Raw genomic sequence first — 18783 nt, forward strand, 5'->3', positions numbered from 1 at the left:
CAGCCACACGCACAGCCCTCCCCCCCAACAGTTGGATGTACAACCACACAGTTGGCTGTACAGCCAGGCACATGGCCAGTTGGCCACACAGCCAGACACTGGGACAGTCAGCCGTACAACCAGCCACAAGACCAGGTAGATGTACAGCCAGCCACACAGCCGATTTAGCCGTACAACCCCCCCCAAAGCGGCTGTGCTGGAGGGCCCCGACCCTCTGCCGAGCGAGGCCACCGGCACAGGGGGGCAGCCCCCAAAATCCCGGCCAGCCCCGGAGGAGGAGGAGGAGGAAAGGGCTGGGGCAGGCAGCCGGGTGTTTTTTGGGCTTCCCAGCTTCCTCCAGGCAGTGGAGCTGGCGGCTCGTGGTGACGGGCGCTCGGCACCGCCGGCTTCCTCGCTGCTGGGTAACGCAGGAGTCGCGCTCTGAACGGGAAACCCGTCACCAGCCGGTTGCACGAACTGCTGAACGCAGACCGTAACGTCGCCGAGGCACTAACGGAATAAAGGACTTCTTTATTATGATTATTTTTTTAAAAAAAAAAAAACCCATCAAAGTGGCAGTTTTGCTACGTGGCAGCTCGAACCGCTGGTTTGGTTTGCCCTCCGAGCCCGGCTGCCAAGCTCCCACCCCGGCGGGAATCTTCTCCCCGGCAGGTTTTCTCCCGGGACACGAGCTGGGAAAAGCCGTGCCAGACCCGCCTGGGAGGCCGCCGGGAAGGACCTTTCCATGCAGCTGCTGCTGTGATCCTCGCCTGTATTTCCAGCATCAGCCAGAGACCTCAACCCTCCCGGGCTGCAGCTGCTTTAGATGAGAAGCAAAACCTTTCTCAAAAAGCACTTTTTTTCCCCTTTCCTTCAGTTTTGGGGCTATTTTTTTTTGGAAGTAGTTGTTTTGTTCCGTGTATCAAAATTAAAAGTGCCTTTGACATTACCCCCCCCCCCCAAAAAAAGCAACTTTGGAGTTTAACAAATATTTACGACATGAAACCAAAAATAAACAAAGATTAGAGTTTACTCTGATAAAATTCTTTTTTTCCCCCACCCCTCTCTTTTAAACAAGATGAGCTTGCCAACGCGAAAAAGGAAAACATTTGCAACAACTCCTCTGTACAGTTTGCCCGGGAAGGAGCAAGTCCCCACTGCAGGGGATGTAGCTTATCGGTACTGTCGACTGGCCTCAGCTTGCACACGTCGTCCCACATCGCCTTTCCTTCTCCCCCCATCCCGCGGAGCGAGTGAGGGATCACATCCGGGCGCAACGTGTTTTGTATTTTTTAATAAAGTTTGTAATCCAATGGACACACAAAACAAAACTGCGCTGAGAAAACAGTTCCATAAATTAATAAGTGTTAGGGAAGGTGAGGAGGAGGGTAAAAAGTCTTTTGTACAAGTGTATAACACTTCCACATATTGTGAGATGAGGGAGGGGAAGGTAATGTTTAAATGAAGCGCACTTACAAATGAGTGACAATACAAAGTCTGAGTATGAAAATAAGATTTTCTCTGAAAACACATTTTTGGCACAGATTAAAAAAAAATGTATGTTGTGGGGATTTGATTTTTTTTTTAAAGTCAGTATTATATATATTTATATATATTATATATATATTTATATATACACACACCCACTGAGTTCTGCATATCCCACCAGGAAGGAAAATAGCTCTCCCTTTTGTTTTGTTTTGTTTTTTTTTTTCAGTGTAAACTGTACATCCCAGATGAAGAGAAGACGGCTGCAGCAGGGGCAAGTGGAGGAGAGGAAGGTTCACATCCAGAAAAAAAAAAAAAAAAACCAACAAAAAAAGATAATGTGTGAAATGATCCTTGACCCACAAATTTCAGCAGAAGTTCCCAGGTCCTGCGTTTAGTCCACAACGCATGTTAATGTGTGTCAAGACATCCATAACGTCACAGCATGTCTCCAACTGTGCAAAGGTCCGAGTCACTAATTTAGTGCAAAGGCAGTTCAGGTTCTTTTTTATTTATTTTTTTTTTGTTAAAAAAAATAGCCATCCTTTATTTTCCCCAAAAGGAGGCACAGAAACCCAATACCAGTCCGCCTGTTGAGTGCATCAGTTGTCCATAAGCTAAAGCAATATGTAAACATACAAGGTAGCAGAACCACTACCCAGCAACAGTTTGATCGAGGCCTGTTAGGGCAGGAGGCTGGTAGTCTGGCAGCATTTTCTTGTTTCATTACTTTCTCTCTCTTTTTATTAATTTTTATTTAATTTTTTTTAATATATTTTTTTGCTGCAGGGCCTTGGAAAAGTCAGTAACCAGTAAACAGCTCATACCGACGCGATGACAATCATAAGGTGAGGAGAGATGTTCGAGATGCTGGCTAGGAGGTCTGGGGCTAGACGGGACAGGTGGCTTTCAGAGAATTCACAGGGTGGGAATATCTGCAGAACGTAGGCAGGCTGCGAAGGAGAAAACAAAGAACCGAAGACAAAGATGAGAGACAAACTAGGGAAACCTTTCCGCTCCTCGTTTGCCCAGAGGCATCCAAGCGTTGACCCCAAAAGGCTAACAACCACCCAAATCGGCAGGCTCTGGAAGTTACGGTTTATGTTAAGGAGACATGCAGCAGCCACGCTGGCTTAAAACATTTAGAAAGGACACTTGGATGGTAACGTTTTTTGGTGCTCCAGAATGCTCGTAAAACAGTACACGTGCAGGAACAAAAACGAGATGCAATTCAGCAGCAACGCAGGTGTGGTCCTCAAGGTGGGGAATTTTTCCACACCAGAAACATAATAGCTGACTGATTTTATCACGAAACGCAGAAAAATTCCCATTGTTTCAAGCGGTAGCTTTCAGCGGTTGCTCCGAGGGCTGACCACTCATTCTGAGGGACTGTTTACCCAGGGTGACAGATTAAATTTAATTCAATGGAGCAACACATCTGGAATAAATACTCAGAATTACCAAACCCAAACGTTTTGTCTTTATGCAACGAAGAACAAAAAAACATCAGGTGTTCTGGAAAAAAACAGGATGTGGGGAAGAAACCAGGGCAAGTAAGGACTCTACTTCCAGCGCAGAAAAAAGAGCTGGAAAATGTGCTTTTTCCCCCCCCCCAAAGACTCAGGGCTGCAAAGAACAAAACAAACCTAGTTTTGGGTGTTTCTTGGCTTTGCAGGTCCCCTTCAGTAATTATACCAGTCTCCTGCACCACGTTTTTCACCAGTGATGTAACAAGCTGGCATGATAAATGTTAGGGTTTTGTTTCAAGGATACAAACGTGCACCTTAACTACAATCTTGAGCAAAGACCTGGGGGTGGAGGGCCTTAGGTTCCATTATCAAGGTATGACTTCAATTTATTTTATCTACAAAGTTTCACGGCTTCCTTGCCAATACCTGATTAGAGCCAGGGTTGGGAACGTTGATGATTCCTGCAGCTTGTTTAGCCTGCAGGTAGCTGATGAATGCAGCCTTAAGTGACTCAGTCTGATTCACTACATCTTCCTGGTCTCGTCCACAAGGCAAGGCCAGTAATAGGCAGTAATCGCTCTCCACCTGGAAAGAAAATACAGTAATTAAGTCAAATCTTTGCTTGGAACAGGCCTATTCCTGACACACATTCATTATCTTTAAGCCCTCTCTGGAGAATCCTCTCTTTGAACTCCTTCGAAGCAACTGCGGGTGTTATGAAGGACATGCCGAAATCTCAGCCTGCCTGGAACATGGCAAAGAGGACCGAAAACAGCTGGTTTCCACAGCCTTCTACCTTCCCCTTTCCACATTACTTAGACATGTTAGAGCTGGCAGGAGTTTGTTCCTCGGTGAGGGGACAGGGGACTGCAAAAGTATGGTTTCCCAACTCTGACACTCCCTCTTCTGTCACCTGAATGCAGGGTAACACACACTTCACTTCTACACTTGCTATGATACAGATGTGAAGAGGAGACAAGTTTTCGGCACCTGGGTATTAGCTCTTCCCAAATATGTTGCCTGACCCGTATCCTGACGCTGCTGCCACCCTTACCATCATTCTGCGCGCTACGCCCTCCAGTTGTGAAGCCTCTAGTCGCATGCGCTGAGCAATTCTCAGCGGAGGTCCTCCTTCCGGCGCGGGCAGGGACCGGTGCGCCAACACGTTATTACCGGAGACAAAGTGGAGCTGAACTGCAGCTGTGTCGTTTTTTAGTGCCAGAAGGCCCTGCCACACAATTGGGTATTTCTGAAAGCAGAGGGAGAAGAAAACTTAATGCAAATGAGCAAAGAGTAAAAAGAACTTAGAAGAAGCGCTTCCATCTGTTCAAGAGGGATCTTAATTTTGAAAGAAATCCCATCTGAGCTGCTCATTTGCTTCTGATACTTTTACAGGCAGTTATGACACCACCGCTTTGTTTGAAGCGCTCAGTACACATGTAACATCTTATCATCGTTCGTACGCGCCAGTCCGGACTTGGGTTAGGTCCTGCTAAATCAGTATTTCAGTCCTTTTTCTTCCAGCTGGCTAAGACACTTGGGTGGCTCCCTTCATTGTAACATCTGAGCACTTCCCAATCTTTCGCAAATGATGTCAGCCTCCCACACAGGGCTGTTACCAAATGCTATTTTCTGTTTTACAGAGAATTGAGAAACAGCAGGACCAGGAGAGCTGCTCAAGGTTACGCAGGAAAGACTTGGCGCTGAACACAGCTCTCGATTCCTGGTCAGTGCTCCAACAGACACGTCTCTTCCTCAGCCATCTCCCTCCTCTCTATCGTCCTCAGTCATAGGATCCTTTAGGAGGCTGGGTTTTCTCTTTCTTTTTTTTAAATTAAATACACCACCGCTCTTTCCTGCCTGTGAAGAAAACCTTCCCGAGAACAGCTGACTGTAAAAATGATGCAGCACTGCCTGCCTTAGCCTGCAGGCTGTCTGAAACAGTAATGAGAGAAACACGGGCTGCTCTCATTCCTTTCGCGGTGGTGCTAACAGCGTGCTATCTCGAGACTCTAGTAAATGCCATGTAAATGTGAACACGGCTGAGAATTCACCAGGGAGAGAAACAGCCCAGAAAGCAGACAGATGATCGCACTCTCCAGATCTGAAGCATTCGATGCAAGAGACATTATATTTTGTTGCCGCAAATGCGAGGGGCTTAGTGATAACTCACTGATTTTCTTCTCCCCAGACACAAGAAGCGTACAGCTTCCCAGAGAGGAAAGAAGACGGAGCAACACTTACTGTCAGAAGCTGAACCATATCCACAGGTCTCTGCGAAACAGGATGAGGAGACGGATCTTGTTTTAGAGCAGACTGGGGCTCAGGGCGATTCAGGGGCAGGGCCCCGGGGCCCGATGTCGTCGGGATAAACATAGACTGCTTGGGAACCGCCTGAGGTTGGTGCGGTGATGGAAGCTCCTGTTTCATTGAAATGGCGACAGGCGAAGGGTAGGAGGTCTGGCCGGTGTCCGCTTGCGCCCTCTGAAGATGGACGTGAGGGTCTATCTGCGCCGCGTGCCGGTTTACCGTGGGGTGGTGACTCTGTTCGGACCCTGCTGCCGACGGGCCTTTGGGGTCCTGGGAGATCTGAGGAGTCTTGCTGCGTACCGGCTGGCTGGCGTGCGAGTGTTCGCCCTCCGGCAGACTCTAGGAAGCAGGCGGCGGGGAGAAAAGACAGATTTTAGGCCGCGGGCGTATCAGAACTTGCTCATTCAGCGACGAGACTGCCAGGAAACCGCGAGATTTCTAGCGCTTGCTGGCAGAGTCATTTTAATGCTGCTCCACACCACCATCTAGAGCCAGCCCTGCTGCAGCGGTGCCCAGACTAACCTCCCTTTCCAAGGTCACCCCGGCAGCCTCTCTCGCACCCGAGCGCTGAAACCACCTCTCCTGAATCCTGCTCCGCTGCCCCAACCCACAAGGCCATCCTTAACCACTGTGTCCATCCAAGGAAGCTTTTCTTTCCAGCCTGTCGGACCCACGTGCTGTCTCAATGCTGAGAATTCTCCCCCTCGAAACGTCTCTAAGTCTAGAAACTCGTACGCAGCCTTCACACCTTCCCTTTCGAGTTCTAGAACGACTAACGAGAAGGGTTTCTTCAGTTTCTTCCTGCTAATGCTAAACAGCGTTCAACCCACATTCCCCAAACAAAAATAACTGCTCTAGTGCTTTCAGACGTGACCTTAGAGTTTGGAGACTCCAACCACAAGCTAAACTCAGCTCCTGCGGTCACACAGAACCGCACCAGGGCTGCGATTAGCTCAGAGCGCTCAAGATTTCAGGCAGAAAGAGAAGAAAGCGTTTTGTTGCTCACCTGAGACGGGGTCATGCTCCGGGATGGCAGCCCGATCGGCGACGCACCGGGGAACTGAGGATGCCCGAGCTGCGCGGCTGTATGGTAATTCCTCATGTCACCATACACGGATCTATAATCATGGAAGGAGCTCCCCGCGGGGTGCATGATCTGGACTCCATGAGGTACCACCACCGGCTGCGTCAAAGGCAGTCCAGGAAGCTGGCTGCTGGAAGGGACGCTGAGGAGCCGGGGCTCGCTGTGAGGAGAGTGGGCCATCTTGCCTTCGGAGGATTTCGGCGTCTCTTTTCCAGGCTGCGGAGTCTTGCTGACGGGGGGAGTCTTCCCTGCCCCTTCCGGCGTTCGGGATTGTCTCGTTTCAGAGTGGTGCTCGCCCACCGCGGCCATGTGGGGGTGCATGATCATCCGCACGTCTCGAGGGACGTTGTACTGGTCGAGCCTGATGCCCGTAGGATGCATGCGATAGTCTGGCTGCATCACCAGCACGTCGGACTGGACAGGGGCTGGCCCTCTGCACACAGTGGTGTGATGGTAGTGCATCTCCTCTTCGGGGGGATGCTGAGAAGACAGAGGGGGCATGACGATGTCTCTTATTGGAGCTGGCTGAGGCGTGCTGGATCGCTGAGGTTTAATTTCTATCTGAGGTTGCAGAGCTGTTCTGGGGGAGTGGAGCGCTTCTGGGCGAATGCCATAAGGAATACCAGAGAGAGGAGGGGTGTTCATTCTCACTTCACCTTGGGACAGATGGCCCAGGGATACAGTCTGCGTTACGCTGTGAGGAGGCATGATGACAGATTGCTCCGGATGCATGCTGGATATGTACTGAGGCACAGGAATTCCCGGTGCCAGCATGACCGGGGTACTGCTCGATAAAGCCGGAGATGACGTACTGCCAGGATGACAAGCCCGTGGGAACGGTGACGGCGAGTGTCCGCTCGTACGTGGAGAATGCGGCTCCTGTTTCGTGACCCCCAAATGTGAAATAGCCCGGTCGGTTGGGGTGCTGGGTCCTGAGCTGACGTGGTTTGCTTCCGAATGTATTTTCCCAGGCAGGGACGGGTGATGTGGACTGACTCCAGGACTCAAGTTGGAGGGCTGCAGAGTCTTGGTCTCCACTTTCAGAGCAGCTGGATCGGGCAGTTTCTTGTTCACAACCATCTGGTTGTGAACGAGTACAGGTGGAGTGTTGACAGTCTGTGAGAGGACTTTACCAGGCCCGGGCTGAGATGACGGAGTCTGGACAGCGAGATGGGCCGAGTCAGATTTCTCCAATGTCCCACGCTCTTGTTTAACGGAGGAGATCACGGGCGATGTATTGTACGGTTGTGTGCCTAGTACCAAAGAAGAATGGGTGGAAACAGTCCCATAGCCTGTGGAAGTCTGAGAGCCTTTCGGCGTTGGCTGAGACGGTGTTATAGGTTCTTGTTTAATCTGAGACTTGGATACAGACTGCTGAAACTCAATGTCAACAGCACTGGCCGGGGGAATCTGACTGATCTTTGCACTAATTCGCTGCGGTCCTTCCGTCTTCTGTCCCGAGTAACTCAAAAGCACTACGCCTTCCGACGTATTAACCCGCAGTCCCGGACTGGACCCAGTCTCTACAGGCCTATCTTCAATAATAGACATAGATCCCGGATGAAACCTACTGTTATCATTTGCGCTTGACCTCTGCTTAAATTTTGGCGAGGGAGCGTTAACAAGACAGGTCTGGGTTTGGGGAGCTTGCTTCACTAAGGTGATCCTCGGAGCCTCCTCCAGATCCACGCTGTGGGGCATTCTGCTTATAACAGAAGTAGCTTTGGGAGCAATGACGGTACTTATCTTTTCTTTCTCGCTGAACACTGGTGCTTCTGCCACTGGTGGGTCCAAAGCATTAGTGACGGGAACCGCCGGCTTCTCCTCTGAAACTGGTTTTATGGCCTCTACCGCAGGGTGGAGAGGTGCCTCCTCCAAACGAGGTGCGCTCACTGGCTCAGCATGCGTTGTCGTCACGTGCGTGGAAGTTATGCTCGTCGCTGAGACGTACTTGGGCTCCATGAGTATCTTCCTCAAAGTGCTTGAATTTGTATCGATATCTGACGCTTTCGTATCCGGCGGGAGAGCAGGCGGTGGCGTGGAACGGGCACGCGGTTCCTCGTGCCTTACGATCCATTCCGGCACCTTGGCAGTGCTGGAATGAAGGGGGACAATCCCAGCCGGCACCGGGGTGGGTAACTTGGCCGTGGTTGCCGAAGGAACTGCAGGAACAGCTGGATTTGGAGCACTCGGCGGCGTGATGGGCGCGTTCTCGATAGGCGACCGTATCTTGAACCCCGTCTGACTGCCATCGTCAACAGGAACTGGCGGGGCAGCCAGGTCCAAAGGAGCTGGCGGTGGGGCTTTTGGAGACGTGCTGCTCTCAGCGACAGCTTCATGCGCAGTGACGACATCAGTGGTTGCAGCCTTGTTGGCATCGGAAGTATTTGGCTCTGCAGACGCCTGAGCAGAGGTTTTAGTCTGCTTGTCTTCCTTCAAGGTTTCTTCAGGTTTTGCCTTTACTTCGCTGGCTGGGGGAGACTTGCTCGGGACCCTCTCTGGCTCAAATGCATTGACCTCAGCAGTGTCGCCTTTTCTGCCTGTGCTCCTTTTACGTCTCTGCCGAGTGGTCTTTTGACGGCCCTTTTCCTTCCGAGCAACTTCAGCTTCTTGTAAGGTTTCGGTTTCTTGTGCCGAATTTGAAGATTCGCTGAAGCTGACTTCAGCTTCCTTGCTCTCTGCCTCTACCGCAGACGGGGCAGAGCCAGCAACTGGCTGCACCGTGGGCTCAACAGCAGCTTCTGTTTCCAAGATATTGTTAACTGCCTGATCCGTTTCTGGCTCCATTTCCTCTCGAGGTGATGGCAATACCAACGGTTCTGCAGGGATTTCTGCTTCCGATTCAGCGGGATAAGTCGGGGGTGCAGGAAAACTTTCAGTCTCCCCAGAAATATCGTTGATGATGGAGCCAATAGCTGCTGCTAGTTCTGTTTCGCTAGCCTGATGTGCAGGTTTATCACCTTCCTCCTCCTGACGAACTTCAGAAACATCTGCTGTCGGCTCTTTGTAGGCAGTAATTGCTGGAGGAGTTTCAGTGAGTTTTGCAATATTCTCCACAGCCTGCTCGAGTTCAATCTGTTTTGCTAACTGGGCAGCTTCTGGGGACTGCTTCGGTTCCCGCGGCACTTCTTTTTCTGTTTCTTGGAATGAATCTTCTACCTCATTCTTAACAAAATGGGGTGGCAAGATGTCCTCTTTTGGTGGACTTTTGATTTTTGCCGGTGACACTGCCACAGGCTCTGACTCTTCCTCGCTTGGCCGCAAGGCACCCTTGACTTCATCAACGTTGAGGCGTATTTCTACATTTTTTAGACACAAGGATGCTTTATCTACAACGGTTTTGGTATTTTTATACCTTCCCCTTTTGGATTTCGTAACCTTTTCTGGTGCTGGCTTTTTCTCAATGATCTCAACTGTGGGGATTTCTAGTTGGTTTTTCTCTGCATCAAGTTCTTTCTTATCACGCTTCTGTTCACTTGCGGCTGGTTCTTTCTCGGTTGCTTTTGCTTTATTGCTGCTTTCACTACCGCTTGATTCCTGACCAGCTCTTTCAGCAGCATCTTCAGATTCTACCGAGGTATCAGCTTTCGGTTCGTTTTTCCCTTTCTTCCCCTGCTGGCTAGTAGCAGCTGACGAGTGACCGTGTGTTAGCTTCTGGGATCTAGGAGACCTCCATCCCTCCGTAGGCTTAGGAGTTTCCACAGCTTCTTTAGTTTCAGTCTCCTCAGGCTCTTGTTGTACCGGTTCTGCCTTTATCGGAGAGATGTCTTCCTCCGGCTTACGGCGCGTTTTTGGAGGTCTTCCTCTTCTTGGTGTAGTAGGAACGGTCGTCACTGTTTCCTGCGGTTCCTTTTCTCCTCTCTTCCTGGTAGATCTCGTGACCTCCACGGAGTCCTTGACTGGAGATGGGCCTTCATTGTCTCCTGTGGTAGCATAAACAGATCTTACGTTTCTGCGCCTCGTTCGGCCTATCGGCAAGCTTGGCTCCACATTTTCTGGCTCTGCAGCGGAACTAGGGGATTTAGCAGCATTCCTTGAAACTTTCTCTGCTTCCACCTTCAATTCTGAAAGTTTCTGTGTTTCCCCACGAGGAGAGCTCGATCTTTTGAGTTTTTCACGGTCAATTCTTTCGCTTTTCCTCGTGACGGGCTTTTCTGTGACATTAGCTGCAGCTGACTGGACAGGAGTCTTTGAGCGTTTACTCTTGTAAGACTTCTTATCTTTCACAACAACCGGAGGTTCGACTTCCATATCATTGTCAGAAACTGGAGGTAGGACCTCAGCAGCCACCTCTGCCTTTTGACTTGAACTAGCATCGGTGTTGGCAGAAGGCGGAGGATTTTCTTCTTTAGGTTCCGTAACCTCATCAGACTTTTGAGTGAGTTTAGGAGGGGGTGAAATCAACTGGGCACCCTCAGGTTCTGGATCTACATTGATGTCTGCTTGGGAAAATGATGCTCCTGGAGTAGGAGGTTTTGTATCCAAGTAGGAAGGATGCTCTGTTGACACAGCGTCTTCCTCCGATGCCAGCGTTGCAGGAACAGCTTCTTTGTTAACTTCTACAACTGGTGGGGGGTCAGTTTGCTCAGGTGGTTCAACTTTGGCAGGAGCAGCGATTTCAGGAACAGGTTTTTGTTCTTCTGCTGTAGAAGCAGGTTCAGACGGCTTCTCTTCTTTTACGGAAGCTGTATCCGCTACTATTTTTTCATTTGCTGTCTTCTCAGAAGCAACTGGTGCTGGTTCCTGCGGTACGACAGTGACTGAAGAGGGACCAACTACTGAGGAAGTTTTGTGTTCTGATTCTTTATTATCAGGAACTGTTTCTGGTGTCTTCGGCCGATTTTCTTTGTCTTCCTGTTTTTCCACTTCTTTTGGTTTTTGATCTTTCTCCTTTTCTTTTTGCTGCATTCGTGTTAGTTCAACAAATCTACTGTGGAAAAGAACCACTGGTTCTTGCACCAAGTCAGATGCGCTGTTAGTCCCATCGGAGGACGACTGTCTCCCATACAATCTACCAGAAATGAAGTCAAGATCGTCATCTTTTCTCTCTAAATGCTGCAAGCGCTTAGAGTCCTGTTCAAAGATTGAACTATGCAAAAATCGAGAAGCAAACAGTTCCTGTCTCTCTTGTTCCTCTTCTTTATGATCTTCTTTCTTATCATCCAGTTTTCCACCCTCTGAATCGGTCCTAATTTTTTTCTTTTTCATATACCAAGATGGAATAGGTCTCGGAGCTGAGTCAACTTTCTCTTTGTCTTTATTATTTCTAAAACTAGCAAATCTTGAATCCCAGTCTAGAAAAGACCAGTTTTCTTCTCGGGAGGAAGAGAGAGATTTCGCTCTTTCAAGCAAGGCCTTCGTGTCTGGTGTGATTGTCTTGTCCAATGCGAAAGAGTAGAATTTGTTTCTTTCTAACGAAGTTGACAGTCTTTCCTCTCTTTCACGTAACTTCTCTTCTCTGTCCCTTAATAAAAAAGATAATCTGGAACTCTCTAATAAAGATGAGGCTTTAGGAGAATGGGACTTGTTTTCACTGTCTTCATCAGAATCTGAAGGCACCTCCCCTGGTTCCAGGTCTCGTACGGACCGCTTTCGTATGCTGTCTCTTTTAACAATGCTGCTCGGAAAGCTAATATCTACTCTGCCGGGCTCTTGTTTCACTTGTGCTTCCCATCTATTTGGGTCATCTTCAGAACTCAGTACGGATAGTTTTATTTTAGCCATTTCTGCCATCTGCTCCCTTCTGCTGGAATCATAAGGATTAAATTTCAGAGACTCCTCCCTCACAGTCATATTGGAGTATGAAAGACCCTTTTCTTCTATTTTAGGTGACTCTTTGGTTTCCTTTAATGGCATTAGCCTCGGAGAATCTAGCGTGTCATCATCTTCATGAAAAGGAAAGTGTCTGATACTAGGGGAACAGGACGTCCTTTCAGAATCTTCACTCACTTGACGAGAACTCCTGTAGTTTCTTTCTCTTTTAGTGCTAATTTCAAAGTCAAATTGGTCAGTCTTTTTCCTTTTACTGGGTGGAGAGTCATCGGTGACATCCTGCGGCGGTTTTCCCACCTCATGGACCAAGCTCCGTCTTTCATATTCATCTACATCTTTCTTTGGACTGCCAAACTTCTCTGACTTTGCTATCTCCATTTCCAGCTGCTGTTTTAATCTACGGCTTTGCTCCATTTGTTTTCTGTAACTTTGTGTGTGGTCAATGTCAATGCCAATTTTCTCCTCTGTATCAGCTGACTGAGGTTTCTCTTGGCTAAGTTTATGGTCAGGTGTGTCCTCAGGAAGACCAGAGTAACTCTTCCTGCTGTCCTCCCTCTCTGTTCCTTGGTCATCTAGTAGCTGTATTTGTTTATGCTGGGGTTTTACCGGATTCATTTTTTTAGAAGGGAGCTCTTGGATTTCCACTGGTTCATCAGCTGTGTCGATTAGCCTAGCCTGCAGATCTGGAGTGGGACGCAAGCCAATCCCACCAACGTTAAGAGTCTCCTGAATTTCTTTGGGACTAGTAACAGGAATGAGTCTTTCCAGTTTGAGTTTTTTAGATTCCCTTTTAAGCATCTCTTTCCTCAGGGGTTTTCTTTCCAATTCTCCTTCCCTTAACATTGCAGCTTCTCTAGACGAAGCTGTTGCATCAAGTTGTTTTTTCAAAACCGTGCGTGCATCTTCCTCATCTTGGCTGCTTCTTTTTACTTCCAGTTTTTGCCTGTCGGGCTTCAAGTTTGCATCGGCAAAACGTCTTTTACGAGCCTCCAATTTGTCTAAATCTACCGCGTTTGCCCCCTCAGAAGTTTGCTCTGTCTTCAAGTGCTTTTTGGGTTTCACTTTTCCCTCCTTATCAACCACTTCTACATGACTGGCAAGGGCTTTCTCTTTTTGTACCTTAGTTCTGACAGGTTCCAGTTTAGACTGATCAGACTTGGTTGTTTGCTCCGCTTGAGATGTCTGTGTTTTTTGTTCAAGAAGTGGAGACTTCATAGTGTCATTATCAAGCTTTGCTCTCAGTTTCTCCAAAGCAGGCTGATCAATAACTTTCCCTTCCTTTTCTTTTACTCGGGTCAACACTACACAGGGCATGAGTTCTAGGCGGTTTTTAGCTGTCCCTTCTTTGTCACCTCTCTCTTTACTCTGTTTACTATTGCCCTTTAATTTCTCAGGGCTGGGCTCTCTCTCATTCTCTTGATCTGTTTCCGAAGATTGAGAGCTGGGTGAATGGATTTTTGCTTTTCGTTTTTGCTTATCAGTTTTATCCTTTTCTAGTTTTTCTGGCTTTTCCTTTCTCACCAAGCGTTTGTCTTTGTCAACTCTCTCTTGGTCGAAAGCACGCTCTTTCTCTGTTTTCTCGTTTTTAGCGTAACGTTCTACACGGGCCTTGTCAAGCTTATCGTATCGAGGAGGAGACAGAGAGCTGCAGCTTCCACTACGATCTGATGACCTGCTGTAGATCCTCCTCTCAGAATCGCTCTGCAGCCTTTCTGATTGCGAGGGAGACGCTCCAGGACTCTGCGGACGCCTGGAGTGAGTTGGGCTCTGACTACGTTCAATGGGTCTCCTTTCGTGATCTCTGTCCCGATCGGATTCAAACCGTTCTCTCTCCCTCTCTCTCTCCCGTTGCCTGTAACTGTACTCCCTTATGTCTTGCTCATATGGATCGCCTCTGTAATCCCTGTATTCACGTGGGTCATCATAGTATCGTGGGTCATAGTAGTCTCCTTGGTAGGGATCCCATTCTGCGTAAAATTCTCTGCCTCGAGCTGGGTATTCTCGCCGAGGATCCTCAGGATATGTCCCTGGAGTCCTAACAGTCTCATAGTAAGTACGATCAGGGGCATATTCATAAGATCCTCTTCTTTCATCTCTGCCAAAAATAAGAACAACAGAATGATTAGTTTTCCCTCTCAACCAACGTACTGCATTACAAAATTCTCTTCTATGCAGGGGAATTGTTTTAGGATAATTTCTTTATATGCATATCAGGGCAACTATACACAGCTGCACAGAGAGATTTAACAACAATGAATCAGTGCACAGTGGATTAAATGCGTTGTTAGCTTCAAACACTGTATGAAGTTAATTGGTCATTTTGTTAGCGACAGCTTTGCCGAGCGTTTTTTAAGTAAGCCTTACTGCTTCGTTTTTGCCAAATTCAAATACTGCATTAAATTAAGGTAAAACCTACACAGCGCGTGGGCACCCACACGCAGTCTGTCGTGCAGATGTGAAAAACACCTCATCTCAAGAAGCTGCTACTACTGAGACAGTCTCTACCTACCTCTGGAAACACGGAGCAAATAAAAATTCGAGGTTAGAACCTCTCCTTTACTAAGCAATAAATTGGTAACAGGATTTTTTTTTTTTTTTATATCCTGAACCCTTCAAGTGATCGTTTCATTTCAAAATTAGCTCTCTCACTGCATGTGATATGCTGACATAGCCTATTCCCAGGCCAAGTCAACAAAAATCAGGTTGTTTATGCGAGCAGGTGCATCCATGGGAAGCTTGTAGCAAAGTAAGTCAAGCAATTAGCATAATTATCTCAATACCTCAAAACTGCAAGAATATGCCATTTATATCATGAAACATGCTTTTTCTTCTAGGAAGGGGAGAATATAGGGGTGGTAATTTTCATATTCTTGAAGAACATAGCTGATGCTCCAATTCTCCGCCATTAGAGAACGTTTTGCACGCTCTATTTCACCTACTTAGATTAACTTCACAATTTACATTTTATGCTAGAAGCTCACAGCTTCTAGGCTGTAAGAAATGTAAGGAAAACAAAAACAAAGAAACATACAGCTTAGCATGGAAGCCAAAAATCTCTTTCTACAAGCAAAGTGGGATATTATGAAAAGTAGCTGTGGGCAGATAGCTAAGAAGGGAGTTGCTACGTTTGTTAACTTCTCTGTTTATCGACGAATTCAAAAAAAGAATCAAAATGCACTTTTTGCATTTAATAGCAATTTGCAAACAGAAAGAAAGGGGAGAATGGCTGCTCCACACATGCAAGCAGCCCCGCAACAGCTAAATAATTTATGAACTGTTAAGAGGTCTTTATCATGCACCTCGTATTGCTCCATCTGCCCTCTGCCCCCAAAGCTTCTTCAGGGCTGTGAGTAACAGTGCAAAACCCCAAGCAGCTTTGACATTGCAAAATTTAACTTCACGCAAAGATATTCCAGCCTACGGCCTCCCACTCAAGAAATCTCATTTGTATTTTCACAGCCCAGAGAATGTGCGGAACTGGATATCCTGGAATTCACATCAGTATATTCAGGGTTAAAGATTACGCAATCTGGTTTTGCACTCACCGCGAGAAAGAAATTTTAGGGATTTTCAGAAGGGACGCACAGCACTTCCTCTGGTTTTAGCAAAGGTCTAAGATCCGTACCGTATTAACCTGGTGACATTACTACATAATGTCAATGCATTTTTAGAAGTTAAAAAAATCGTTATAATGTCTGTTTTCTTTTGGGTGCTGTTTAGAGTGAGGAAAACTGCAGCCTAAGAGAACCTGGTTAGTGTGGTTGTTCGTAGCATCATCGCTAGGGACCCTGAACTGCCAGAACAAGCTTGGAAGAGGACTAGAAGGTGCAGAATTACAAGACCCGCAGCAGAGCCTGCTCTACCGTTCCATGATTCATTACTCCTAAGTATCCAGAAATGACTGTGTGAACATAACGACAGAAAAAACAAGACTAACATGTACCCAAGCATCAGCTTGTTCTAGAAAATCAGTGTTCCAGTCAGAAATATTTCACAGTGAAGACAAGCCCAGCTGACTTCTGTGCATTAAAAGACATCTGATGAATGCGCTGCTTTTTTCTGAATTTGGTATAGTTCACAGGAAATTATTACTGACTGCCTGCTGGCACATCACAACATTTGGCAAGGCCTAGGGAATGCACAGATTTATTTCCATTATGCAAATCCTGATTTCCAATTTCCAAACCCTCTTTCCCTTTTAAATCTGGCAATTTTGCATACATGTTATTCCAACCTATTTTGCTCTAAAAAAACCAGGAAACTTATCTAGCACGCAGGTACAACTAGTGTCACGCTGGGCTTATTCACAGGTAGACCAGAACCCTAACATTCAAACCAGTCTCTAAAGGCAATAAAAATGCACCCACACGAAAAGAAAATGCTTCTCTTTTCAGCCTTTGCCTGAGTCATTAGCAGAGAAAACACTGATGTTTTACTCAGCCTTTGAAAGGAAAAAAAAAAAAGAGCAAAATGATAAGTATTTCTGTGCAAGGCTGCATTCAGCTGGGGTCTATAGAGCTACACGACCCGTCCAGAGGGAACACCCTGCTGAGAACTGATAAGTGAAAGACTAAATTTTACCTTCGGCTCCACAGACTAGTAGTAGTGTCATAATGTATACATAATCTGCTAACATATACATTGAGTAATGTATATTACTCAATATTACGGGGAGGCATTGCAGATTATTCTTTGTATTCTTAAGAAATGATGAATGACTCACAACTATGTCGAGGTGACCCAACACATTAACTGGATGATAAACATATAGATATGCAGATAGCCCAAACCTCCACTTGGATATGAATTTTAATACCTGACAATAATTCAGATATGCAATATACTGTCTGCATTAATCTGCACGGTTTAAGTCTGCTCACTTAAATTTATTTTAAAAAAATTTTTGAAAAGGTCAAAGTTGAAGACAAAAATATGCTAAAAATGCTGTTAATATAAAAGCGCATTCATCTTAATACAAAGTCGGGGAAGATGACCACTAAAAGCTCTTGCACTGAGTTCAAAGAGAGACTTAAGGGAGCTTTTAAAAAGAAGGGCAAAGTTGACATGAACAAAAACAAGTGCTTGTTTAATAATTATGGCCTGAAGAAAATTTAATTACATTTAAGACGACGCTGGAAAAGTAAGAGAATGGAATAAAGATATTAGACACATGCCTTCTTTCTGCCAGCATTTCATAAAAGTCTCTGATATCTTGACCCGTTTTCTCCATGGAATGATAAAATGCCAACTGACTTTCTCGGTTTGCAAAATCCACCTGAAAAATAAAGGGTAAATCACGTTCAGTGAAAGAAACATCCCATTTTGACAACATTTCACTGTCTGCTGCAGAATCTGAAGATGGGAACAGAATAGAAAATGGGGGATGAAGCAATTTAGCAAGAAAATATCAAGCACCTCTCAGGACTGGCTGTTCACCTCCCCAGGAATGAAGACCTTTCTCTCTGAAATGTGCTGCTAAGCTCAGTAAACGTGTCTGGAACTACATAACTGCCTCCTTATTGGGATATGTTGTTTTAGCTACAAGACGAGAGGCACATGAAAAGCTTCTGTTCAGTGAACTGGCAGGAAAAATACGTATCATTACAGCACTGATGTGTTTAATGCTGCCACTCCAGTTACGGTTACAAAGTGCCTTCCGTCTCAACACAGCACTACAGGCAGGTTGGTATTATTAATCTAGCTCAGACTCAACATTATTCGCCTGGGGTTACACGAACAAGGTGATGGCCAGGATGGGAAAAGGACCCAGCGTCCTGAATCGCAGCTCCCTATTCTAGCTGCTCTAAGATTTGCCGTTTTCTAGCCAAGCGTGACGATATTAAGAAGCTAATGGCATAGCTGATGCCAAGAATTAAGGATCAGAATGGATTTCTTGACGTGTATTCCACATAAGGCTTTGTTTTGTTTTATTTTTTCTTGACATTTTATCTCTTTTAATCAGCCTAAACATCTCTATAACCACAGCAATGGAGCACAGACATGCACACATTAAGGGCGCTGTTTACCCCCAAGTCACTAAGTAGCAAGACCCACAAACACAAGATGCAGAAACTTTTAAACGACCATAAATTTTATTCCGTATAAAGGCTACTCATATTCAACCACCACGCTTAGAAACGATAGTTTATTCAACTCCTAACCACAACGGGTATGAAGTTGCTAGGTTAATACACTAGAGGAGAGATCATGCTTGAAATCATTACCCGCTCTTTAGGAGAGAAGAAAGGAGAAGGAGGAAGATAACTCAGAGGGCTGGCAGACACCTCAAGTCCCCAGTTAGTGGAACTGATGGGACAGTCATAACAGGTATATTACCACGCTGACCCAAATCCAAGATGACCCCATAAAACGCTTAAGCGTTGTTCTAGGGTAAAGTACCTTCTTTTTTCCTTTTTTTTTCCCAAGTGATATTTTTAATTAAATTTTATCTGTTAGAAGGAAAAAACCGCACACAAGCCATGCGTACGTTCAGCTTGCCATGCATCAGCTGCTCCGTGACAACTGCGTGCAGGCTCCTTCTCGAAGGCATGGGATACCCCAGGCCGCCGCGGAGGGCACAACCGCCTCAGGTCACCTTGGCATTACGCAGGTCCAAAACCCTGAGCACCAGCACGGAGCAGGTGAAAGGTGGCAATTTGCTATCCCACGGTAACGGCCAAC

At 46.7% G+C, this 18783-nt stretch overlaps 1 protein-coding gene across 2 annotated transcripts in view; it reads right to left on the reverse strand.

Moving 5' to 3' along the window:
- Positions 1-1257: 1257 nt before the first annotated feature.
- The window catches only part of SPEN (spen family transcriptional repressor), a 71865-nt gene continuing 54339 nt past the window's right edge, over positions 1258-18783 (reverse strand). For both annotated transcript variants that reach the window (XM_026117175.2, XM_026117174.2), the window contains 6 exons: positions 17277-17377; positions 6253-14197; positions 5181-5585; positions 3991-4185; positions 3363-3521; positions 1258-2420 (listed from right to left, as the gene is read on the reverse strand). In XM_026117175.2, the coding sequence (XP_025972960.1) occupies positions 2289-2420; positions 3363-3521; positions 3991-4185; positions 5181-5585; positions 6253-14197; positions 17277-17377 (8937 nt within the window). In that variant the 3' untranslated portion in view covers positions 1258-2288. The remainder of the gene's footprint in view (positions 2421-3362; positions 3522-3990; positions 4186-5180; positions 5586-6252; positions 14198-17276; positions 17378-18783) is intronic.

This window comes from Dromaius novaehollandiae, chromosome 24 (assembly GCF_036370855.1).
Source record: "Dromaius novaehollandiae isolate bDroNov1 chromosome 24, bDroNov1.hap1, whole genome shotgun sequence".
NCBI classification, from domain to species: Eukaryota; Metazoa; Chordata; class Aves; order Casuariiformes; family Dromaiidae; genus Dromaius; species Dromaius novaehollandiae.